The sequence below is a fragment of the Babylonia areolata genome, chromosome 20, assembly GCF_041734735.1.
Source record: "Babylonia areolata isolate BAREFJ2019XMU chromosome 20, ASM4173473v1, whole genome shotgun sequence".
Lineage (NCBI taxonomy): Eukaryota > Metazoa > Mollusca > Gastropoda > Neogastropoda > Buccinidae > Babylonia > Babylonia areolata.
Genome location: NC_134895.1, coordinates 42258690 through 42285731, shown reverse-complemented (window position 1 = coordinate 42285731; position 27042 = coordinate 42258690). Strand labels below are relative to the sequence as shown.

Below are 27042 nucleotides of genomic sequence, written 5' to 3'. Positions count from 1 at the left end.
GCACCTTCACCAACATCATCTTCTCCAGGAGGTCCTTCAGGGTGTTCAGGAAGAGTATCATGTCCTTCCGCACGCGCTCCTGCACGTGGGTGTATATCTATATATTATATTGTATATACATATATATGTATGGAGAGAGAGTGTGTGTGGTAACCTGCCCAACTAGGAAGCGAGTGTCCACGAGCTTTGAGTCGCATGTGCGGACTGGGATTTTTTACTCTGCTCACCTCCCACATCCCCAACTCACCACCACCCCCCAGCCCCCTCCTTCACTAGGGTCTTTGAGTGGTGGTCAAGGTACTAATTATTCTAATGAGAGGATGGACCGAGTTTCTGTAGCTCCCGTGTGTGAAGCATGCACTTAGTACTTAGCGCACATAAAAGGAAATTCGGCAATAAAGGGTGGTCTCCTGACAAAAAGTCTGTAGATAAATCCACTTCGATTGTAAATAAATTACACGAGCAGACTGATTTTCTTCTTTTTTTTTAATCAGGGTGGCGCTGCAGTGTGACAACGCGCTCTCTCAAACATAGAGAAATATGTTGTGGCAAAACTTAATAAATACAATACAATACAATACAATACAATAATGGTTGGGTCCAGGACTCCCCCTTGCAAACGCCAGATGGACTTCACTACCGAGACAGACACACAGGGCTCCTACCCCCTCAAACAACAAAACCGTCACAACACCAAGATCCAAACCCTGAAAAACAAGACAATACAGGCACAAGCCAATAGGTCGTGATGCCCCTGTAAGAGGGCGCCAACACATCACAACAGCTATTAATTTTTTTTAGATTTGTGGATGGTGACCACACTTTCCGTTATACTCAAATCTGCCGTGCTTCCGTAGATTATTGGAAGGGGGGGGGGGGTAGAGTTGATCTGGGATGACAGGCGTACGCAGTGCTGACCAGACAGAATTGGTCTTATGGAGGAAATCTTAATGATAATGATATTAATACTGTACATTTATATAGCGCCCTTTCTCACTAAGAGCTTAGCTTAGGGCGCTTTATATGAAATAAAAATATTACAAGTAACATAAAACATTCACGGCCACTATTTCTCAAAAAACCCTCCCCCCCACTCACACTCTCCCTTTCCCACTCTGCATACATCCAAAGTGAGCTGACATGGGTGGTGTTGGAGAAAAGGAAGCTGAGAGTACTTATAGATAGGTTTTAAAAAGATGAGTCTTTAGTGATGAGCGAAAAGCAGAAATAGAATCAGATGCACGGATATGATAAGGAAGGTTGTTCCAGATGTGAGGAGTAGCAAAGAAGAAAGAACGTTCACCATAGGTTCTTGTACTGACGCGAGGAAGTTTCAAAAGGTAACCATCAGAGGAAGAGCGGATATTTCTTGTGGGAGTGTAAACACTGATAAGGTCAGAAAGATAAGTAGGTCCTGCGGAGTGAAAAGCAGAATAGCAGAGACACGCAACTTTGTATTTAATTCTCGCTTCAATTGGGAGCCAATGTAGAGTGCGGAGGTGAGGAGAAATGTGATCAGTATGTGGGACTCTGAGTCAGACGGGCAGCATTGTTTTGAAGTTTTTGAATTCGCTGAAGAATATTATGTGGACAGCCTTTTTTAGTTGGAGGGTGGTGGGGTTGGGGTTCGGGCTGGTTATCAGCCTGTCGAAGTCGTAATACATCGAATAGGAGAGTTCTGTTATTTTGAGTTCGTGGGTTGGTCGGTTGCTGTTGTTGTTGTTTCGTTTTTCAACCCTTTCTGTCAATGACGTCAAGCTTGAAAGGGGCCGTTCATACCATAAATCCATTTTTCAATCATTATTCACGAAGCTCCTGCTCAGCAGGAGAGTAGAGTCGAGGATGGAAGAAAACTGAGGATTGTAAGACAGGGGGTGTGAAGGGGGTCAGGAGAGGAAAACTTGGGGAGGGTGGGTGGTGAGACTGGAGATCAGTACGTTCACGGTGAAAGATATTTTGGGTAGATGGTGGAGTGGATGGAGTTAATGACGTGGGTTTTGGGGTGTGTCGGAGGGTGGATGGACTGGCGATGTACTGCACGTTTTGATGAGTCCTTGATGACCCTCGGAAGTTGGTTGATTGATTGTTGGTTAATGTACTGACTGACTGTCTGACTGACTGGTTGGTAGGTCGGCTGGTTGGTTGGTTGGTTGGTCAATCTTGTGCGGGCAGCGTGTGTACATGCATTTGGAGACTCTGCGCTCGCGCCGCGCGCTTGTGTACACGTCGAGAGAGAGATGGGCGGGGGGTGTGGGGATGAGGGGATGAGTGGGGGGGGGAGGAGAAGGAAACACACACAATGGCGAACAGACAGAAACTGACCATGGCCAAGACAAAATCGGGGTCCGCGCTGAACCGTTTGACACCGCTACCCTCATCGTCCTTGGTCTCCCGCTTGAGGCGTTCTTCCAGGGTCTGCTTGAAATGCTGCTCAAAGTTAAACCCTGCATTCACGCAAACGACCCTGGGCAAACAAAGCATCACCAGTGAAATACATTTCAAGAATGAACGGAAACGGGAAGGAGGCTGACAGAAAAATAATTTGTATTGTATTGTATTGTATTGTATTGTATTGTATTGTACTATTTTTTGTCATGACAGATTTCTCTGTGAAATTCGGGCTGCTGTCGCTAGGGAGAGCGCGTCGCCACAGTGCATCACCACCATTTTTTTCTGTCTGAAAGTGAATTTGCTTTGTTATCAAAGCGTGTTTTTCCTGCACAATTTTGCTACGGACAACCCTTTGGTTGTTGCTGTTGTTGTTGATAATGATGATGATGATGATGACGACGATGATAATGAGGAGGAGGAGGACGACGACGATGTGATAATGATGATGATGATAATTATGATGGTGATAATGACGCAAACAGAGAATAAGGAGATGAGTCACCTGGCTTCTGACTCTGTGAGTTGGGTCTTGATCTTCTGGAAGCCACAGTCAGGGTACTCGTGGACGGCGGTGAAGTCGCTGAGGATGTCCTTGTAGGACTTTCTCTCATGTGCCTTTATGATCTCCTCCTTTACGAACTGGCTTCGGAACGCCTTCCACACCTGCCACAGTCGAAAACAGTACCGGTGGGGATGTGCCTTCCAAGGTGAGAGAAACACTCGACCTTAAAAGCGAGAAACACGTGATCTTCAGGTGACAAAATGCTGCACACAACTTCAAGGAGGGGAACACTATTTATCTTCAAGGTGAGAAACACTGACCTTCAAGGTGAGAAACACATTCAAGGTGAAAACGACTGACCTTCAAGGTGAGAACCATTGACTTTGAAGGAGAAAAACACTGACCTTAAGGATGTAAAGAGCTTAATTAATTCCAAAGTGTGAAACATTTAACATTCAAGGTGAAAAACGCTGAGCTTCCATTGGACAAGACCGTCGAAAAACGAAAAGAGGGGTACAAGCAGACATCATACATGGTTAGTAAGACCTTGGGATCCAATCTGATAGGATACTATACCTTAATCAAGGTTCAGGCTGGTAGGATACTATACCTTTGAGTCCAGGCTGGTAGTATACTATATCTTGGGGTTCAGCCTGGTAGGACACTATACCTTTGAGTCCAGGCTGGTAGTATACTATATCTTGGGGTCCAGGCTGATAGGACAATAGAACTTAGGTCCACGCTGGTAAGACACTAAGACTTGGTGTCCAGGCTGGTAGGACACTGTACCTCGGGTCCGGGTTTGGGATACTCCACCTTGGGGTCCTGGCTTCGGATACAATACCTTGGGGTTTAGGCTGGTAGGACATCATACCTTGGGGTTTAGGCTGGTAGGACACTATACCTTTGTGTGCAAGCTGGTAGGAGACAATACATTGTGGTCCAGGCTGATAGGATACTTTACATTGTGGTCCAGGCTGATAGGACATTATACTTTGGGGTCCCAGCTGGTAGGATACTATTCCCTGGGGTCCAGGCTGGTGAGATGCCATACCTTTGTGTCCAGGCTGGTAGGATACTATATCTTTGGGTCCAGGCTGATAGGATATTATCCCTTTGTGTCAAGGCTGGTAGGATACTATACCTTAGGGTCCAAGCTGGTATGATACTTTACTCTGGGGTCCAAGCTGGTAGGATACCATACCTTGGGAATCAGGCTGGCAGGACACTGTGCCTTGGGGTTTAGGCTGGTATGATACTATATTGGGGTCCAGGCTGGTAGGAAACACCTTGGGGACCAGGCTGGTAGGATACTACACCTTTGGGGTCAAGGCTGGTAAGTCCTTCGGGGTCCAGGCTGGTATTATGCTATGCCTTGGGGTCCAGCCTGGTAGGATACTATACATATGTGGAGTGATGGCCAAGAGGTAACGCGTCCGCCTAGGAAGTGAGAGAATCTGAGTGCGCTGGTTCGAATCATGGCTCAGCCGCCAATATTTTCTCCCCCTCCACTAGACCTTGAGTGGTGGTCTGGACGTTAGTCATTCGGATGAGACGATAAACCGAGGTCCCGTGTGCAGCATGCACATAGCGCACGTAAAAGAACCCACGTCAACAAAAGGGTTGTTCATGGCAAAATTCTGTAGAAAAATCCACTTCAATAGGAAAAACAAACAAAACTGCACGCAGGAAAAAAATACAAAAAAATGGGTTGCGCTGTAGTGTAGTGACGCGCTCTCCCTGGGGAGAGCAGCCCGAATTTCACAGAGAGAAATCTGTTGTGATAAAAGTAAATACAAAATACAAAAAAATACAAATATAAATACTTTGGGGTCCAGCCTATCCGGCTACTCTCCTTTGGGTCCAGACTGGTAGAACACTAAACTTTGGGGTCCAGCCTGGCAGAATACTGTACTCTAGAGTCCAGGCTGGTAGTATACTATACCTTGGGTTCCTGGCTTGGGATACTACACCTTGTGGTACAGGCTGGTAGGACACTACACTTTGGTGTACAGGCTGGTAGGACACTATGCCTTTGTGTCCAGGTTGGTAGGATACTATATACCTTTGTGTCAAGGCTAGTAGGATACTATATATTTGGGTCAAGGCTGATAGGACACCAACTTTGGGGTCTAGGCTGGTAGGATGCTATACCTTGGGGACCAGGCTGGTAGGATACAATACCTTAGGGACCAGGCTGATAGGATACTACCCCTTTGTGTCCAAGCTGGTAGGATACTGTACCTTGGGGTCCAGGCTGGTAGGATAATGTACCTTGGGGTCCAGGCTGCTAGGATGCTATACCTTGGGGTCCGGGCTGATAGGATGCTATACCTTGGGGTCCGGGCTGATAGGATGCTATGAATTCGGGTTAAGGCTAGTACGATACTATCCCTTGGGGTCCTGGCTGGTAAGACACTATACCTTGGGGTCGAGGCAGGTAGGACACTTCACCTTGGGGTCCAGGCTGGTAGGATACTATACCTTGGGGTCCAGTTGAGAGGCCATGGTGTTGAGGACCAGTTCGTCCAGCTGGAGGACGGGCCAGCCAGCCACAGGCACATAGGGCTTGTGTCGGGGCTGCAGCAAGCCGATTCGGTCATTGGCGAGTCTACAGCAACAGCACAGCGTTATCATTTTTATTTATTTATTCATGCATTTATTTATTTATCTGTTTAGTTATTTATTTGTCTATTTATTCATTTATTTGTTTTACATTTCATTTTTAACGTTTTTATTTTGTTTTTAGTGTATCAGAATTCAGGACGTTAATTTTGTTTTCTTTTTTATATGAAGACAACTATGATAACATTTATTACTTGCAATTTCTTCAGAAAACGAGAACTACCCGATAATTGCGATGATGACGACGATGACGATAACGTGGAGGACGACAACAACGTGACTTGAACGATGCGGACAACATCGACACCGACAGCATCTTACAACTCACACACAAACTGTTCTTTTCTTTCTATTTCTTTAAATACCTTTGCAAGACCTTGTTATCAATCTCAGAGACGGATGCCTGCTCCACACGGTGGATAGCGCTCCGGAGCCTGACCTTACATTCGTCCTCATGGCTCTCCTCGTGGTGCAGAAGGTACTGGCGCACCAGTTTGTTCAGGCAGTTGATTAGGGCCTGCTGCCTCTGAGCCATCTTGTCTGAAAGTCGAAGTGGGTTGAGTGGTGAGGAGCTGGGGGGGGTTGGGGGGGGGGGGGGGGTATGAGGGTGTTGGTGGTGACCAGAACTGTGTTAGGAAACTTGAGTCAGGATTTCTTCTTTTTTTTTTTAAGGAGGGGAGGAGGGAGCCAAACGAGAGGGAATTGGAGGCAGGGATCACGGAAGAAGGTTTGAGGTGAAAGGCGACGGAGGGGGGTGCGGATGCGGGTGAGGGGGGTGGGGGACGGGGGAGGGGAGGGTGCGGGTCTGCGCAGGCTTATGTTATGTTGTGAAGCTACTGTTGTTTGTAGTGATTCCCCGCCCCTGTTCATCACTGATGTGATTGATAACACGCCCTGTTGTTACTGATGTTGTTCATGTCGTAACTGCATAAATTATTATACCCCCTTGATGTGAATGTTCGTCGTTTTATCACATATGTTGTGAAGCTACAGCAATAACAACCACTATCGTTGTACTGTTGTTTGTCTGTAGTGGTTCCCTGCACCTGTCCATCTGATGAGCACTGCCAAATCTTATTTTGGAATCGTCAGAACAACCGTTACTATGGTTCTAGAAACAACATGGCGGCTGCTTTTGTAGCCTAACTTGAAACCCTTATATTATAAGTTAAAGCAGAGAGCTTTGCGAACCGCCCCGGCGCAAACCCAACTCTTGAACATTTTTCCTATCGCCGGCACACACTGCCGGCCTTATCTAAACAACCTGTCAAACGAAAGAAGGGGTGGCTCGTGACGAGCCGTACCACTAAGAACTTAACTTGCACTCATGTGATTACACGCCCTGTTCAGTTATTGATGTTTGCATGTATTATAATTATCACCTTGTTGTGAATGTACGTCGTCTTATCATCTTAAGACTGTGTTCAAAAGAAGGCATTAAAATACTGTCCTGTAAACTGACACTTTTGCGCACACACACAGCTGAATTTCTTTTCTTTTCTTCTCTCTCTCTCTCTCTCTCTCTCTCCACCAATTATCCATTCCTTCCTCACAATCACATGCCTCCTTTTCCTTTCTTTTTGTGACTCGAGCTGCGGGTTTGTTTGTTTTTGTTTTGTTGTTCAGTGTTGTTTTGTTTCGTTGTTTTTTTGGGGGGGGTTTTGTTTGTCACGTTTGTTTCTTTTACGTTTCTTCTGTTCAACAGAGTCATTCATGCTGCAATGCTTAGGCTGAGTTTCTACCTTGCAGCGACATGTTATATCTAGCGTTTGTTAGTTTTAGGCCAAATATCAAAGTAACAACTGGCACTGATTTTGTTGTGATTTGTTTTGATGATGATGATAATGATGATGATGATGACGACGACCGTGACGACGACGACGACTATGATGATGATCATCATCATAATCATCATGATGACGATGGTGGAGATGATGACGATGATGATGATGATGTTTCTTAGCAGTATTATTGTTATTGTCCATGCTGTTGGAGGCACTAAGTGGGCGGTGCCGGGTGTTATTGTAATCATCAAAATAGTAAATATGAAAATAAAAAGAAAAAATTATTCTCATCTTCACTATATAAGTATGCTATCAGTGGTAGTATAGCAGTAGTAGCTGCATGAAAAATAGAATATTGCAGTGACAGATGCAAAGACTACCCTTGCCTCCAATGATTCTCGAAACAACGTACTGTACTGACTCTCGGACCGTCAGGCGCCGCGTGACTGAAAAGTCAGTGCCAACATCTTCTTCTTCTTGGATGACTGCCCGCCTTCAACTTGTTGAAGATATAGTTCTCAGTGGCATACTGTAATAATTTTGGGGGGGCGGGGGGGGGGGGGGGGGGGGGGGCAGGGGTTCCGGCCAACTGATTTGCTGCTCTACTATAGGGGATGCAGTCAGTGCTAGTCTATCAGGAAGGAGGTGGGGGTGGGGGGGAGGATGAGGGCGAAGGGAGTAGGGGCCACCACACTCAGTCGTCACTATTTCAGGCCTCTATGAAATGAAACAAAGCAAAGCAAAAACAAATCGTGAAACAAAACAAGTAGTAAGAGAGAGAGTGTGTGTGTGTGTGACACACAGAGAGAGAGAGAGAGAGAGAGAGAGAGAGAGAGAGAGACAGCCCTCAGTTACGAATCACACACAAACACACGGAAACATATGAGATGGTCACTGGAAAAGAAAGGCGGCAAGCAGACAAGAACAGAAATCACATCAGACACGGCATACACTGAAGCAGGCAGGCAGGTTGGTTAATTGGTATTGGCAGTCAAAATCTAAACTAACCATGCAAAGTTACCTCAATTTAAAAATTCGTCTGGCAAAAATGTCAGATAGACAGACTTGGAGAGAGAAACACACACACGGCCGGGCACGCGGCACGCACACACACACACACCTGACACACCGGCAAAGAGAGAGAGAGAGAGAGAGAGAGAGAGAGAGAGAGAGAGACTGAGAGAGAGAGAATAAGTGTTGGAGACATACAGACTATGTTTATAAAACTTATTTTGTTTATAATGTACTCACTGTCGCGTCAGTGAAAACTCTTTGTTCAGTGACGCAAGTCGTACTGTCAATCACTAATTTCTTTTCAATTCATTTTCCATCAAATGACACTGACACGACTTAGAAGCTTTCCAAACTAGAACGTCAAAGTGACTTTTTACGTCACAGTCAGTATGACATCATTTGACATCGGGTTGGTGATGAAAAACAGAAATAAATGCTGGGGGGGAAACCTATGAAAACATTGTCAAATGCACTTGAGAAACCGACGGATCCACCACAAAATATGTTCTTATAAATGTTACTTACAATGACAATAATAATAGTATTAACAATTATAAAGATAATTTCAAATTACAACAACAAGGGAAGGAGGGAGAGATAGAGACAGAAACAGATCCGATCTTGTTAAAGGGAGAGCATCACAAAATTTACCTCCCCTAACATAGTCTTTAAAATTGAATTTAAAATAGCATAGTTAGCAAATTCCTATCTTGATTTTGTAAAATCGTTAACAACAAATATGCGTTTCTCTTTTATTTCAATTTATGGATAGTAAAATATAATTTAATTTTGAACAAATAAAAAAAATCATAATTTCTCTTTATGGAAACAGAAACACCTTGCTTATAATAACCTGTTTGTCAAAATGAATTCGCAGCTAACAATAAACGTAACAAAAGGGCCTTTGCTTACAATAGCACTCGGTGCTTAACGGCGCCGGGCGGAATCGCAATCAAGAGATTTCGGAGGCATAATTTCTGTCACCGGGGCAGTTGGTGCTCGTTTGGCCTGACGCCCCACGGTATCAAAGCTAAAAGCAGATTTTACAATAAAATTACGCGGAAATTCAATTAGCTACAGAATACACTTGTGGGAGCATGTAAATGTGACTAGTGTGTACACACTTTTGGCTAGCTTTATGCAATTTGCTACTTTGTTCCACCAAACATTAAACTAAAGTAACTGTTGGTGTCTCGGTCCCCAGTCATGTCTGGAACAAGAGACCAGTGTTGGGGGCTGACAACTTGAACTGCCATGTTTATAAAGCCTGTATGAGAATGCTTCAATACATCTATTTCACACAATTTTATGACCATGCACCACCTACAAATGACTCCATGGGAACACCAATGATATCCATAATAAACAAAGGGGGAAACAATAATCCGTAACTGTTGGAGAAAGAAACATTCTGCTATCACTTCTAAAATTTAAGACTGAAAATCATAACATTATGACTTATGGGAACACCAGTGACATTCATAATAAAGTGGGGAAAAATATTCCATGTTGGATTGTATTTCTCATTTTGTCACAAGAGATTTCTCTATGTGAAATTTGGGCTGCTCTCCTCAAGGACAGAGTATGCTGCTACACTGAGAGCACTGCCCATTTTTTTGCATATTTTTTTCATACCTGCAATTTTATCTGTTTTCCTAAAGAAGTGGATTTTTCAACAAAATTTTGCCAGTGACAACCTGCTGTGGGTTAATTTACACGTGCTAAGTGCATGCTGCACACAGGACCTCGGTTTATCATCTCATCTGAATAACTAGCATCCAGACCTTCACTCAAGTTTAGTAGAGGGGGAGAAAATACTGGCGACTGTGGGATTTGAACCAGTGCACTCAGATTCTCCCACTTATCAGGCGGATGCGTTATACAAGGCCAACACTCCACATAACTGTAAGAGAAAGAAATATTCAGTTACTGTCTACTCCCACTACTGCTGCCACTTCTAATTCATCACATTAACTAAGAGAGAATACTGCCATGTAATACTGTAGTAAAGCAGTAAGTACACTACTTCTGTCAGTCATCAGAGCTGTGAAAACAGTTATAAATGCATCTTCCATAAGTGCACATTAGTGTGACCATCTGCACACATGAACAAAAATATGCAAAAGGACAGAGAAATAAAAGGACAACTGAGCTTGCTCTCTCTCGCCCCCCCCCCCCCCCCTCTCTCTCTCTCTCTCACACACACACACACACACACACACAGAAGACGAGAAAGAGAGAGAGCATGATCAAGACAGAGACAAAGAGACACAGACTGAAAGTGAAAAATAAAAACATTTAATAAATCCAACAATTCAAGATTCATGTGCGCGAGCGCACACACACACACACACACACACACAAGTATCAACATACACACACAAGTATACACACAAAAGCATACACCATAGAGGTAAAACAAAACCACTGCTTGGAAGTTATAATATTCTAAAAGTTTAATATCACAACAAATATGCCTCACAACCAAATACAGCAACACAGCAGTAGGAAGATCATGTACAATAATTATCCCAAGGCGAATTTTAAAAGTAAGACAAACGCTTCTTTCCACTGAACGCAAAAAAATATAGGAAGAAAGTCAATGGAGAATTTGCAACGTTCCTGAGATTACAAAGGCTGAATTTGATGATATGTTGCTCCCAGGAAGAAAACAGATATAAAAAGTATATACCATTGACAGTGATGACTCAACTGGGTGAAACACACACACACACACACACACACACACACACACACGCAGACACACACAAGCCCACTTACATGCTAGTGCACACACATCCATAAACACAGATGCAGAACATGACTGTCCAACAGTATTTGATTAATCAATCATTATTCAATTAATGATGAAATGTTTATCTTAAAGAAAAATAATGATTTATTTATCTGTTCGTTGTTCTATTTCATTTCTTGACTTAGGGCAGACAACTCGTTTCTTCACATCAAAAACAAAGAAGAAGAAGAAAAATCAAAAGACAGAAAGAAAGATGGCCAGTACTTGAAAACACGTACAGACTGTGTTTATATCCCTGAACAATTTCACTATGGTTGCTGCCACCCTTATGTCTCCGCCTGTTGCTTTCTTTGCACATTTTTTGACAAAATATGCATAATAAGTTGGGTGAATATAGAAAGGAAAGTCAGAACAAATGGACACTGCATGCAGTCAATGGCTGGGCAGACAGGTTAGTTAATACCAATTTCATCCATTAAAAAAAAAACAACAAACAAACAACACCTGCAAAAACCACATGCGATTTTCTTGTCTTGGTGGGGGAGTGGGGGATGGGGGATTAAAGAATAACAAAACTGATATCATACAGAGTTTTAGAATCTTAAAATGTACAATGAAAATAAGTGACATATTCAGTCCATTTAAAGGCTATAAACAGCTATAGTTTTAAGTTTTATCACAGATTAAGTTCAATCACTTAAATTCAGCGAAAGCTAATACTATTAATAGCAATGCATATAATGATAATTTGGACAATGACAATTTCACAGATATGAAAAATAACATATCAAAGATAACATTTCATGGATTTTTAAAATAACATGCTAAAGATAACACTTCACTGATTTTTAAGATAACTTGTTAACATTTCAATAATTTCATAAATAACATGTGAAAATAGATATTTCAATCATTTGTAAATTAACATGTTAAATATAAGTCTTCGCTGATTTGTAAAGTTAACTGTTAAAGGTAGCACTTCATGTATACTATACAGGTTGATATGTAATACTGGGAGATATAAAAAGACAAATAATGCTGACAGATATGCCCAAACTATTCAAAGATTTTATCAAAAATAGAAACTGTACAAGAATTGGCTACCTATATGTAGCAAAGGAATACTCACACAGCAGATATGCTCCAGATATTCTCTGTAGTGAGTGAATGAGTGACTGTGTGTGTTTGTGTGTGTGTGAGTGTGTGTGTGTGCCCAGGAGCATTTCTGCTTACATATATAAAATGCACATTAATGTGTTCAGAAAAGCAACATATTCTTCAGGAGAACAGGTTAATGTCTGTACAACATGATATTATATAGATTATTTTCAGAGAAAACTGGACTTTGTACTGTAGTCACTGGTGTTCTGACAGAATGCTCCTGTACAATCTGCAGAACAGGCACACCACTTGGTCAGCAGCGGAAGACCTGAACCTCGTTTCTCAACCAGTACCTGATGAGCAATACCTACAACAACAGTAATGAGGAAGCATCATGATACAGCTACATACACATAACAAAGTGGAGGTAAAATGGCAGATGGACTGACTGACAGACAGACAGAGACAGAGACACAGAGAGAGAGACAACAATGACGATGATGAGACATTAAGATACAGTTACATACACATGACAAAGTGGAGGTAAAATGGCAAACTGACAGACACACACACACACACACACACACACACACACACACACACACAGTGACAGAGACAGCACAGAGAGAGAGGAGAGAGGCAGAGAGAATGACAATGACAATGACATTTTTTTTTATTACTGTCAATTCAGCATTATAACACCCATCAGACAATGGGGCGAGAAAAAACAAAACATGCTTGTGAACATAGATCATGTATTCTGCATGATCATTTGAGCAACTGACATCAGCACACAAGCCTGCATCAGTCAATCAGGTACAAGGCAGAGAGCGAGACAGAGATACAAAGCCAAAGAGAGAGCTTTCCTGATCCAGCAAATACACACAGCCTTGATGGGTTTTTTGTTTGTTTGTTTGTTTTCACTTGTGTTTTTTTGTTTTCGTTTTCGGGAGGGCAGGAGGGGGGGGGTGTCGTCTTTGCTTAAAATATTGCCCATCTTACATATACTCGTGCTTCCATACTGTATACCAGATATCATTTATCAAATTTACACAGAAACATATATCAACTGGAAGACAGACAGAGAGAGAAACACACAGAGACAAATAAACAACCACACAGACAGAAACTGACCCGCAGGTATAGCGACAGTAGACAAGAGTCAGGTTGTAGACAAAGGCAGTGGTGTCTGTGCAGTTGTTGGTCAGCTCCTTCCAGATCAGACAGGAACTGGTTTTACTCACGTCCACACATGCTGGAAGTAAAACACACCAAGTCATTAATTAACATGCTGTGTATAACTATTGAACACAGTTAAGAATAACACTGAGAAGAAGAAGAAGAAATCAACTGATACACTGAAGTTCTTCCACACACACTACATCTGGAACACACACACACACACACACACACACACACACACACACACACAATAGCATGAAGGAGTTGTAAGCATCACTCTAGTGGCTAGTGCTGTGCTAAGATCAGACTGGACAATTTTAGTCCATGCCTGTGAATTTTTGAATGCATATATCTATATTCTGGAGATTTTTCTGATATCCCAGGTCAACATATGTGCAGAGCTGCTAGTGCCTGAACCCTCTTTGTGTGTACATGCTGGCAAAAAGTCAAATATGCATGTTTAAGATCTCGTAATCCATGTGAGAGTTTGGTGGATTATAGAAACAAAAACATATCAAGCATGCTCACCCTTGAAAACTGAGTATGCTTGCCCACACTACATGGTAAAGAAAAAAAGGTCATACACATAATTATTAAGTTTGTTCATACCAGTGAATGAAGGAATTGCAGCACACTCACACACACACAGACAAAAAACACACTGACATGATTATCTCCTCCCTGTTACACACACACACCAGTAGGATCGATGGTGGACAACCCAGAGGCTGATCCACAGTCCAGGTATGGACAGCAGTCTGGATAAGCAGCATTAGTGTTCTCTATAGTGATGCAGTTCAGGTCATCAGGGTTTTCTGAAGGCACCAGATCACGGCACCTGAGGACAAAGAAGGTGTTTAAACCCACTGTCAATTGGTTTGCAAGTTTGTGGAGAAAGATGCTTGAACTCACTTGTGCATCCTGCTGACACCAAAATATGAAAATCTTCAGATATAGACAAATTAACATACTGTGTACTGGATGCTATCAAAAATGTTATATTTATGTTCGTGTCTCTGCAGAAGTAAATCACATTCTATAAAAACTGCTTCACGCACACAAATATACACACAAAAACATGTAAACAGTATATGCACACACATAAATAAAAACACACATTGACACTGTATGTGTGTACTGAACCACTATATTTTGATGCTTTCAGAATACATTTTCACATATATCTCCTAGATCTAATAAAACTATTAAAACACACACACACACACACACACACACACACACACACACACACACATGTACACACATACATACGTATACACGTGCATGCATATTCATGAACACAAATATGCATGCACACACACACACACGAACATTTCTTGTCACACTGAAATCCATCCCACCTTATTCTCAAGATTAAAGTTTAAAAACTACTTAGTAGTAGTACACAATCATAGCAATCCAAACCATCCCATCTGTAGCAAATGCCACATGCACAGGAACACAGACAATAGTATACTCCTACCCATGTGTGACGGTGTAGTTTCCGGATGGTTCCTCATGACAGACAATCTTGTTACAACCAGTTGACCATTCAGCTTGATCTCCAACTATAGCATTATTAGAGTCCATACAGGGACCTGCAATATAGTTTTTAAAAATGTACTTTATGCTGCATGATACACAAATTACTGATGCAGATATTAACAAGTATTAGTAGAAATTAACTAAGGCTAAAAGAATGAAACCATTCATGCAGACAAGAACAGAGGGGGAAGAGAAGGAGAGACCAATTTTTATTTCATATACATGAGAAAGGCAGTTCAAAAGACATAGAGGAAAATGGTTAAGAAAACAACAAACTATACATACTGGGACATAGAGAAAGAGGGAGATGTTGTGTGGAGGGGGAGAGACAAAGGGTGGGAGCAGAAAAACAGAATACACTTTTTGATACTGACAGAAAAATTGTAGATTGGATTCTTTATGAGTTAACTGAACATAACTACAAATAAAAGATTTAAGAACTGGTGTATATGCAATGGATATATGCAACTGATTCATGTGATATGATTGGATATAAATAGGCTAAATGTCATCTGGCCATTATCACCATTCTGTATAGCTACTTATACTAAAACTGCTACCATGTTAAGTCATTCTTTTTGGATTCTTAAGTCTTTACCTGAATTAGTGAATATGTTGAATGTGCTTTTTGTATGCTTTGTGCACATATTTGTATACTTTATGGCTAGATTCTAAGTGAGAAATTTGTCTGGACGTTATAGATCCTTCATGTGTCTATCTACAATGAGTTTCTGAAATTGGTGGCAAATGTGATTATATGGCATTGTTCCACAAATCAACAACCCTGTTAGTGTTAGAAAAACAAAGCGTGAAAAACTTTGTTTTTCTTTAATGTTTTGACAGCTTCATTTGATGTCCCCTTATTTGTACATAAACTGTCATTTAGTGTAAAACGATTCTGTGCAAGTACTATATAGTATATATAACTAAGATGAAGATGGTTTCCACAAGCAGGTCCAGAACCAAAGAATTCGCCAGCACTCACCAGAAATCAATGTCTTTTCCACCACCATTGTTACATTGGTGGTGACAGCGGCTGCAAGCACAACCACATCACCATTCCAAATCATTACTACCACCGCCACCACCCACACACACCACATGCATGGTCGAAAGGCTTTGTTATCGTTTTCATTTCTACTGCCATTCTTTTTCTTCTGGCCAGCCGCCATCTTGCCTTTTCTGACTCGGACAAAAACAACAACCAAAAAACAAAAACAAAAAATAAATAGATAAATATCCTAACAAAGTAGTATTATCAATGAATAGATACAATTCTATATTACTATCAGGTTTATATTTAATGTAGAATCTTATAATTGCAGTAAAAAGTATAGTTGCAGAGTTGCAGACAATGTGCGGGTGCAGGTAGTCTACGAAGTTTGGCCATTCTAAATATAGATATTGACGTCCGTCTTACTGATATTGGCAAATCGATCCAAATATATCATATACCGCATGTCAGTGTTGTTGTTGTTTTTTCTTCTCACATAAACGTTTTAGATGAAGAATGCGTGTGGTTTGTATCAGCGTGATGCTTGCATTTACTTCAGATATTGCACTATCTACTCAATTTCTTAGCTTTCGACGCTTTTCTAAAACTTTACTGAATCATAACGCAAGGACATAGCATGTGGTCTTCACAGCTCCCGACAACTCCTGTTGACGCGTTGCCATCGCGACAAGAAGGCATGACCGATTCAAGAAGAATAACTGTATATTCTAACCAAGAAAATGTTACAAGTTACGTCCCATGTACCTCCTGTGTAAGTTGTCTTTTCTGCTGATTTATTTGCTCCACAAGCTTTTTCTTCTCTCTCTCTCTCTTTTTTTTTTTTTTTTTTTTTTTTTTTTTTTTTTTTGTTTGTTTGTTTGTTTTGTTTTTTTGTTTTTTTGTTTTGTTTTTATTTTCGTTTGTTTGTTTGTTTGTTGTTGTTGTTTTCTTTGTTTTTCTCTCTCTCTTTTCTTTTCTTTTTTTCCTTCTTTTTTTTTGTGGGGTTTTTTTGTTGTTGTTTTTTGCGTACGTTTGAAATGTATCGTCAGAGTCAATCACCTTTTCCCGGCTAATCTCTATCCCAGTCTTGGCTTCAACTTTGATGAAACACTCTCCATGGATGCACATCACTATCAAACACTTATGCCGGCTGCACTCTGTTCTATCAGTTACGTAGACTGGATCGCTGTAACTCTCTCCTGGCTGGTCTCCCTGACGATAAACTTCAACGCATGAACTGAGAATCATACTGTGCAGTGGTCAAGACTGACGTCCATCTGCCACTGAATACACAGAGTCTGAGGGTGTGGGTTCGAATCCAGCTCTCGCCTTTTAGATCTCCCAAGTTTAACTCGGGGAAAACCAAACTGAGAGTCTAGTCATACTGATCGAGACGATAAACCGAAGTCCGGGCCATGTGCAGCACACACTGGCACTTGGCGCACTGAAAAAAAAAATCAAAATAAAATAAAAAGCCGGCCATGGCAACGATCGACACTGTTGTCTTCTGGCAAAATTAACTTAGTAGAAGAAATCCACTCTGATAGGTTCACAAATACACTGATATGCAGACACCCTGGCCCGGGTCATCATGGTGCTGGTTAAGCCGATCTGCCTATAGTATACTGGCCGACGGTGGGCAGACTGATGTACGGTGGTGCAGCGTATATGGCCGGTTTTGTCTGAAGGCAGTGACGCCTCCTTGAGAAACTGAACTTGAAAACTGAAACTGAAGCAGCCCAGCTCGTGCTCCGCCGTAAGCCCAGGCATGAGAGCACAACATATCACTGCTCCGTCAAAACACTTCAGTTCACTGGCTTCCCGTGAAGGCTATAATTCAATACAAAATTGCTTCTCAGGCTGTGCTTCCAAATATGTTTCCATCCGTAACAATATTCCACCACGTCTGTTAGATCCTTTTCCTTCTTCAGTTTACAAACCTTCTATATAGGACATTCTTTTAACTCAGTCCTCTCAGCTGACAGTTCCTCAGTTCGATCTCTCCTGAGAAAGATAGATGAATGATAAAAAGATGAATGTGTGAATAAATAAACAAACTAAACAAACAAACAAACAAATAAATATTTATCTTTGGCCCATCTGGAAGCGCTTTACAAAAAGAGGTAAACACACACACACACCGTGGCACGCACACACACACACACACCGCATACTGTACGCACATATACACACGCACACACACACACGCACACACACGCGCGCGCGCGCGCGCTCGTACGCACGCACCGACCACTGCAACGCACGCATACCCAGACACACTACTCACGCGCTCATCTTATAGAATGTTAACAAATATCCAGTCAAATAATAACTGAGTAACACACACAAATTTATGTAGCTCATAATGCCTCACCACACTTATTCTATTGCTCCACTGTCTTTATTCTTCTCATAGTGACACATTCGATGTTGTTAAAATTTTTATATGACGCGTGTGTGTATATGTGTGTGTGTTTTGCATCATGTATGCGCGTTTTGCATCATGCACTTACCATTAGCATACAGTAAGAATAAATAAATGCTTTGTGTCAGGCATTTATAGTACATTTCTGGGTTTAAGTATAATTTGTATCCATCATCTCGATAACTGGTAGGCTTGCTGATCTCTCAACTAGAAACGGGAAAACCTTGTGCTTGAGTACTTATATCAGTAAGAAAGGTGTAAACCCACTGTTTCAGTGGTTACCAGTAAAAAAATGGAAGATATAATGTTTCAGTGTGTGTGTGTGTGTGTGTGTGTGTGTGTGTGTGTGTGTTTTCTATGAGGAACGGCAAACCCAGGAAACGGGAAAACCGAAAGTTTCAGTGGTTACAAGTAAGAGAGGAAAATTCAGTAAGTACATGGAAAATCCAAGAAATGTGAAAGCCCAATGTTTCTGTGGTTAAAGTATGAAACGGGAAAATCCAATGTTTCAGTGGTTGTAACAGTAAAAAGGAGAAAACTCAATGCTTCAATGGTTACCAGTAAGAAACGGGAAGATACAAAGTTTTCGTGGTTATACCAGTAAGAAAAGGAGAAACCCAAGAAACGGGAAAACCCAGCGTTTCAGGACAGTAAGAAAGGGGAAAATCCATGAAACGGGAAAATCCATTGTTTCAGTGGTTACCAATAAGAAACGTGAAGATACAATGTTTCATTGATAATACCAGTAAGAAATGGGTAAACCCAAGAAACGGGAAGATACACTGTTTCAGTGGTCATACCAGTAAGAAACGGGAAAATCCAGTGTTTTAGTGGTTACGCCGGTAAGAAATGGGAAAACCTACTGTTTCAGTCAGTGTTTCAGTGGTTACTCGTAAGAGAAAAAATCCCATGTTTCAGTGGGTACCAGTATGAAACAGAAAATCTATTGTTTCAGTGGTTACTAGTAAGAGAGGGAAATCCAGTAAGTATATGGAAAATCCAAGAAATGGGAAAATCCTACGTTTCAGTGGTTACCAGTATGAAACGGGAAAAACTAGTGTTTCAGTGGTTTGACAATTAAGAAAGGGGTAAACCAAAGAAACGGGAAAACACAAGAAAGCCAAGGTTTCCCTTGTTATATCAGTGAGAAACAAGTAAACACAATGTTTCAGTGGTTATACCAGTAAGAAACGGGAAAACACAAGAAACGGCAAGGTTTCAGGTGTTACCAGTAAGAGAGGGAAAATCCCAATAGGCTTCAGTGTTTACCAGTAAGAAACGGGAAAGCACAATGTTCCAGTCGTTATACCGGTGAGAAACGTATTCGAACCCGGAACCCTCAGATTGAAAGTCCAAGACCTTAACAACTCGGATTTTAAGTAACAGAAACGCCTCCGTCTACCTTGGACGTATCTGAACGAAGAATTGACTGTGTGGATTTCTGTTTACTGTTAATTGACTGGCATTGTGCATATATGAGCCTATGCATATGAGCCTTTTCAGCGTTTGGGAGTTCTTTAACTGTTGCTTCTTCAATTGTAATAACGCTTTTGTGGTCTGTGCTGATCGTATGGGCTGTTTTCGGACTGGGGGGGAGTTGAGGGGGAGCGGTGGGTGGGGGCGGGGGGAGGGGAGGGGCGTCTGCCCTGGACAGTCTGCACGTCTGTTTTGCCGGGCAGCCGGTCGTTGAGGCGCTCGTGATTCGTGTAGATCGTTTCAAGTTGTGGATGTGTTTCGTGTTCTGGATCACACTGTGGCTTGTGAACTTGGGAGTGAATTGGTTTAAGGTTCTTCAGTGTTCTTTCCTTTCGGATGATGTTCGTGTCGCGGACTCCCGAGTTTGTTACTTGACATGTGCCATGTGGTCATCTTCGTTTCTGAACAGAACACGACGTAAACCCAACGGATCATTAACCTCATTATAATTCTGAACATTGAAAGGTTGTCAGGATCAGGATCAGGATCAGGATATCTATGTCACAGAGGCCAAAATGGCCATCGTCACAACAGAACGTGGGAGAGCGCATGCAAAAAAACAAACAAATAACAACAAAAAGCTACTGTTATTGTTGTGTGTGAGACATCTACCAATCTATCTACACACACACACACACATATATATATATATATGTGTGTGTGTGTGTGTGTGTGTGTGTGAGTCATGTCCGAATATGACCATCAGAAGAGCAGAGGAGGCAACTGCTGTCCCTACTATTTGGGCGAGTATTTGATTACAGTGGAGAGTGTCTTGCCCAAGTTTCATCCCCTCTCTCTCGGCCAAGAGGGTTTTAGGACAGGCGGTGCTGGGATGGTTTACAAAGGCCAACTATATAGTAGATAGATAGATAGGTCCCTCCTTCGAATTTAAGGGTGAGGAGTCTTGGGAGAGAAGAAAAGATTTCCCGAACCCTTGAAAGGCATTTAGTTTCTTTGTTTTCCAAGACCGATGTTCATGAGGTAAAGATGTTCAAAAATAACACACACACACACACTCACACACAAGAGAGAGAGAGAGAGAGAGAGAGAGAGAGAGAGAGAGAGAGAGAGAGAGAGAGAGAGAGAGAGTTCAACTCAACAAATTCATGTCTCAAAACACTTTTCTTCTTCACTGTTTTTTGTTTTTAATCTGCACAAACATGTGTCTTTGCAAATGAATGAGATATATTCATCAGTACATGATACACAACATTTTATGTACAAAATGAGATATTTCCATGTTCATACCACACCAAGGCTGAGAGAAGGGATAGACAGACAGCACAGATGACCTGTGGGGAGCGGGTAAGGAGATAGAGAGAAGGGACACTGTATTCGTTAAGAAGGGACACAGGACTCTTGAAATAGAACACTTGCTGACGGTAATGTTGATCAGTCATAAAATCAGTTGTTATCAGGAGCATGGTACTATATCAATATTTATTTCACTTCAAACAAACAAATATCTAAATAAAATCAGTAGCCTCAGTGCACTTTTCTGTGTTACATTCAATTTAAAGTTAAAGAGCTTTCTTTCTTTCAAACTGCTTGCTGCAGACACACACATCCAAAACAAAGGCATACCGTACGATGTGAGTACAACCAACAATGACTATTGTATGTCAAAAGTTTGTATCACACATCTGTTTAAAAATGGATCTTGCTGCATATGCGGTATTCTTTCTCCGGTGCTGATTTTTTGTGTGCTTTTAAAGATTTCATGCAAAGTATTCTTTCATCAAAAAGTTCCCTTACAACTGGAGAAAGAAAAGAAACATTTCCTCCTGCTGGCTGCTCCGAATGCTTGTGATAATTGGCCATCATTTACTGGAAAAAAAAAAGAAAAAAAAAGAAGAAAAAAGTTCAACTTAACAAACGCTCGCCTTGACAATAAGTTGAATAACAACGCTCGTTCAAACATAAAATCTATCTGACAGTGTAGGCAGTACTCATTCAGTTCTGGTTCTCACTACAATGGTCTTCTGGATTAAACATTAAACTGAGGTATTGTGCACAACAGGGATCTATAGTGAAATAACTGGACCAACAGCATCAAAAACATTTGACAAAGTACTCTTGAAAAATCACTTTGATATTAAATCTTATCAAAAAAAAAAAAAAAAGAAAAAAAAGTGCTGCTGCACTGTAGCACTCACCAGGTGAGTAGCACAGATTTCACAATACAAGGTAAGATAAAGTATTCAGAAACTGAATCTGGTATTTCAGTCAGGTTGGCCACAAAGGCCACCCCGGGTCTCTTTTTCACTTTTCAGACAGAAGCTCCCATTTCGAATTTATTGTTGCTTATAGTCCAGCTGACTGCACAGGGCAGCATCAGGATTGTCAAACCACACAAAAGCTCAACCGCATCAACACAATAATGTCACATACTACAAAAACAACAACAAAAAACCACCTTGACAAACCCACAAAACACAGTTCATGACATTATCCTAACCATTTAGCTCCTTAAGGAAAATAAGACTTGGCCGATGGGCACAACAGCTGAATGGTTAAAGCGTTGGACTTTCAATCTGAGGGTCCCGGGTTTGAATCTCGGTAATGACGCCTGGTGGGTAAAGGGTGGAGATTTTTCCAATTTCCCAGGTCAACATATGTGCAGACCTGCTAGTGCCTGAACCCCCTTCGTGTGTATACGCAAGCAGAAGATCAATTATACACGTTAAAGATCCTGTAATCCATGTCAGCGTTCGGTGGGTTATAGAAACAAGAACATACCCAGCACATCCCTGAAAACGGAGTATGGCTGCCTACATGGCAGGGTAAAAACGGTCATACATGTAAAAGCCCACTTGTGTACATACGAGTGAACGTGGGAGTTGCAGCCCACGAATGCTGAAGAAGAAGAAGAAGACTAGGCCATGCTGAGGACGTCAGCCCTTCTGCTTAATTCATCATCCGCAGATTACAAAACTCGTAAAAAAGAAAAAAAACAATATTTAAAAGCCAAACAAAAATAACATAAGGCCATACAGGCAAACAAAACTGCAGAACGCACTGCTAGTGCCCATCCCAGTGTTAACAATTTCACTACCTAACTGCCAGAGCAACAGAACAGATAGTACATCATAGACTGCAGAACAGAGGAAAAAAGTGTCAAGGCTTGTTCAAAAAAAAAGGAGGAATGGACTGCAAAGGGAGAAAAAAGAGACAACAGCAAAGGAAGAAGAAAAAGAAAGGCAGAAATAAAGAGAGCAATAGAAAAGAGGAAATTTCTAGCACAGAATTTCCAAGTGGGGATGCTATTTATACTGAAAGACCACCCGGCATCCCCAGAGGGGGGATCCTATTTTGAATCACCAAAATGATTCAACATCATCAACAAACCACAGTGACTGAATCAAGAATGATAACCCCATCCCCTTATCTTGTTCACAATATGCAAACTGTATTCACTTCAAACAGAACATCTGACAGTCAAAATATGAGAGGTGTGGGGGAAATAAAACACAATAACAAGCAACCAAATCACTCACAGAGCAAACAACAAGTAGAATGAAACAATCAACCAACCCCAAAACCACACACAGACACACACACACAAAGAAGCGTTGAGAAAACATTATGGTCACAGAATTATTAAGAACATCATAGAAGGACAAAGGCAGGCAAAGATTAAAAAAAAGAATGAAGAAGAGAAAAAAAATCTTTAAAATGAACGCAAGTTCAGTACCAGTAAGTGACTTTTAAGATTAAAAGCCAGAAGAAATCTTTTAATCCTCTACAGCACCAGTCACTGTTTTTTGAACGATGAGTTCTGACACTTCCTAGTCTAAAATATGAAAAGTTCAGACCAGTCAACAGTGTGGGTTTTCTTTGTATTTTCAAACTGGATCAAATTTCAATGGCCACTTTAACTTGATATCATCCCAACATCAGTCAAAGACCAATTAAGATCATTTCAGATTTTACCTTTTCTATCATCTCCCAATCTTAATCGTGGGGTCAGATATATTATTTGTACAGACTGTGTATACATGTTTATCATGAAACAAGCAGAAGGGGCAAGCAGAAGAAACAAGCAGTGGGGGCAAGTTTAGAGTCCATGAGCAAACTACCAACAAACAACCCTTACCTGGTGAACTTGAGACTGTAACTGTTTGTTGTTCCTGACACTCCCATAATTGATTACATAAATACAATCAGGCTTGTACACTTCTGGATCTGAAAATATCCTGCCTGTGTAATACATGACCTCCACTTGCTGTTTTTGAAAGATTCAAACACCACGCTACCCCTATTTTCAAATACTTTTTAAAATGTAAATCATAGAGTTGTTTCCCCAACACTTGTTTTCCTCCATCCTTTCATCATGTCTGAGATGCTTCATGGGTGTAAGGTGGTCAGATACAATATCAAATGCCAACCTTTGGGAAAAGACCAACCAGACTCCTATCAGCAAGGAAACCAGTAAAAAGGAAATGGAGCTGGATTGTCCAAAACCTGCACAAACCTCCAAACAGATAAGCACTGGAGAGGAACCCTCAAGGGAAAATAGAAGTGGGCAGACCAAGGCAGACATGTAAGATGCATGGAAGAAAAGGTGCACATGGGCCCAACTGAAGAGGACAGCCTCAAAATGAGTCCACTGGTGAAGTGCTGTTGTGGCCCAATGCTGTTCTAGGAGTCCAAGAGAGAAAGTCAAGTAAGTTATCACGTTGTTCAGTCATATATCCTGCATTCATATGGATCAATTGCTGTTCCTAACACACTGAAGCACCTGGATATTCTGAAAAATCATTCTACCCCTAGGTATTTTCACTCTATCAGTAACCCTTTTTTCTTGGTCTATGATCTGCAGAATATGCAAAAAGCAAAAGACTAAGCGCGTTGGGTTATGCTGCTGGTCAGGCATCTGCTTGGCAGATGTGGTGTAGCGTATATGGATTTGTCCGAACGCAGTGACGCCTCCTTGAGCTACTGAAAACTGAAACTGAAAACAAATGTTAGCTCTAGTCATGGATACAGATCTCACACCATGTTCTGGTTGTTTCCATACTCAAAAACAAAACAAACAAAAAGAAGACAGAAATACAGAATGAAAAAGACAAAATCACAAAAATACGCAGTGGGATGGGATAAGCAAGCAGCCAGTACAGAGCTGAGCTCCACAATGTACGTGCCCATCTTACAATTTTTGCAGCATGGTTATCTTGCAGAAAAGAAGAACGAAGTATGGTTTTTTTTTTGTTTTTTTTTTTTTTTTTTTTTTTTGCTAAGAAAACTACCTACCAATTTCCTTGTAGTCCAATCCCTTCAGTTTTAAACCCCTAAACAGAATTCAACGTCATATAAATTAATTAATAAAAAGAGGGAGAATGTCACTGATATATTGAAATCATTATTTTCATTAATCATATATCTATAATAATTCTCTTTACCAGTCCTCATTGCTAAGCAAATTTTATAGATACCAGAAAATAATCAGTTAGGGGGGCTGGCTGAGAGTAAGAGACAGACAGAGAAGTGTTTGTTTTTCTAAAACTTTCTTTTTGGGAACAGGATGGGGAGAAGGAAATGGGTTTATGGGGAAGGCAGTGATAAGCCTGTGTATCAATGCTCTTATTTCACTGATTAGTTATCAAAGACTCCCAGAAAAAAATGTAGCATGGAGATACTCTAATTTTTTAAAAAGGGAAGTAATTCAAAGGTGGATAATTCCTAAGGGCACATTAACTGTTGCAATTATAATAAATGTAAACACTAAAAATCATTTTGTCATAATCTAAACAGGAGTGGAAGAGTCATGGGTGGGGGTGAAACGACAGTGAGGATGGGTGGGGACTGACATCCTGAGTTAAATTCAAACATGCACCAAAGTTCTAATTTATGTTTTGCTCAACAGTTCTGCAAATTCAGTCCCTGGGGTAACACCTGAGAATATCAATATGGCCACCAAAATGAAACTAAAAATCATTAATCAATGTTTTCTCAAATTTTGATACAACTGAGACATTGGAAAAAAGAGTGACAAAGAGAGACAGACAGACATAGAAAGAAAGAAACAAATCCATTTCACTCTCAACAAATAAAAAAATAAATATTTATGTAACAAACTAGAAAAAAAAAAAGAAGATGAAAAAGCATTCTGCAATTAAACAGAACTCAAACTGCAGTCTGCAAAACCTTTGCCATACAAAAATAAATAACATTTCTGCAAGTATCTTTGATCAATCATAGTCAAGATTAAAACGACACACTACTCACACAGTCCACTTACAGAAGAATGCTATGTCCACACAATGAATTAAAATAAAAAAATGAAAAATGAAAGAAAAGCATCACTCATCACTGTTATAATACACACACTGACCATGTCCACAAAAATCTGTACAAAGCGAATGGCATGCATAGATCACACTGGGAAGAGCTCTCTGCTGTAGCAGACATCTGGACTAGGCCAGCCACATCCACTGTTTTGGGCCTAAAAACTCAATCAGGCTCAATGGACAAGAGTTCTAATGCCATCATGGTAAAATGCAAAGTGTGCCGGGAACCCCCTCCTAACCAAAACAAAAACCGTCAACCAAAGAAAAAAAACAATCAACACACACACACACACACAAAAATATATATATTATATAATACGGCACAAAGAAACATATCATTTTGACTGTTCAAGAGATTCTCTCAACAGATATTTTTCAAGGATATTAACTGATTGACCTGTATAAAAAAAAAGAAAAAAAAAGAAAGAAAAAAAAAGAAATTATATAACTTGCAGTCTCTATATTTAAAACAAAAACAACAACAACACCACTCCTTTCCTTGTCCCCCTTCTCCCACCAATCTATATAGGTCAGTACTAAATAGAAGTAGTACACTTCAATTCCTAAAGGAATACAGGAAACACTCCTTGGCAAACAGAGATTTCTGCTGGTCAAACTGAAGTACCTCCAAACCCCCTTTTTCCCTGAATCACACAAAAGGCACAATGCAGGAATGAAGAAGATACCACTCTCTTCAGGTGCTGGACCCACACAACAGAAATCCCTAACTGTAAGTTTGTCAGTTCTGGCAAGGTGACAGGGGAATTTTCATTCGAAACGGTCACAATGCTTCTGCTGATTTTACAATATAAAAATATCAAGATGTTTTAAGTAATTCACTCATAATCTACAAATTTCAGTTTGGGTCAAATTGCAAATCCAGATAAAAAAAACAACACACTGGCAATTAAGTAGTATCGTCTCCAATTCTTTAAATCTTTTCATCAGAACAGAACAG

The 27042-nt window shown here is 40.9% G+C and overlaps 2 protein-coding genes and 1 non-coding gene across 3 annotated transcripts in view; 1 reads left to right on the top strand and 2 right to left on the bottom strand.

The window, feature by feature from the left end:
- The window catches only part of LOC143295515 (sulfotransferase 1B1-like), a 380130-nt gene that overhangs the window by 195566 nt on the left and 157522 nt on the right, over positions 1-27042 (bottom strand). The window lies entirely within an intron of this gene.
- On the top strand, positions 9210-9335 carry LOC143295557 (U11 spliceosomal RNA). Its single transcript, XR_013057042.1, has one exon. It is a non-coding gene; the product is annotated as a U11 spliceosomal RNA (small nuclear RNA).
- LOC143294994 (uncharacterized) lies at positions 10755-16263 on the bottom strand. Its single transcript, XM_076606526.1, has 5 exons — positions 15885-16263; positions 14838-14952; positions 14053-14192; positions 13307-13427; positions 10755-12539 (listed from the first exon to the last, which is right to left on the bottom strand). Exons 1-5 carry the CDS (start codon positions 16069-16071, stop codon positions 12515-12517), a joined length of 588 nt encoding a protein of 195 aa, XP_076462641.1. The 5' UTR covers positions 16072-16263; the 3' UTR covers positions 10755-12514.

What these genes read in the sequence shown, in the direction of transcription:
- LOC143294994 (XM_076606526.1), bottom strand. Translation starts at nt 16,071, where the DNA reads ATGGCGGCTGGCCAGAAGAAAAAGAATGGCAGTAGAAATGAAAACGAT. An exon ending in AACTACACCGTCACACATGG is followed by an intron (nt 14,193 to 14,837) that starts GTAGGAGTATAC and finishes CTTTGTCCTCAG; the next exon opens with GTGCCGTGATCTGGTGCCTT. An exon ending in GTCCACCATCGATCCTACTG is followed by an intron (nt 13,428 to 14,052) that starts GTGTGTGTGTGT and finishes TTTTACTTCCAG; the next exon opens with CATGTGTGGACGTGAGTAAA.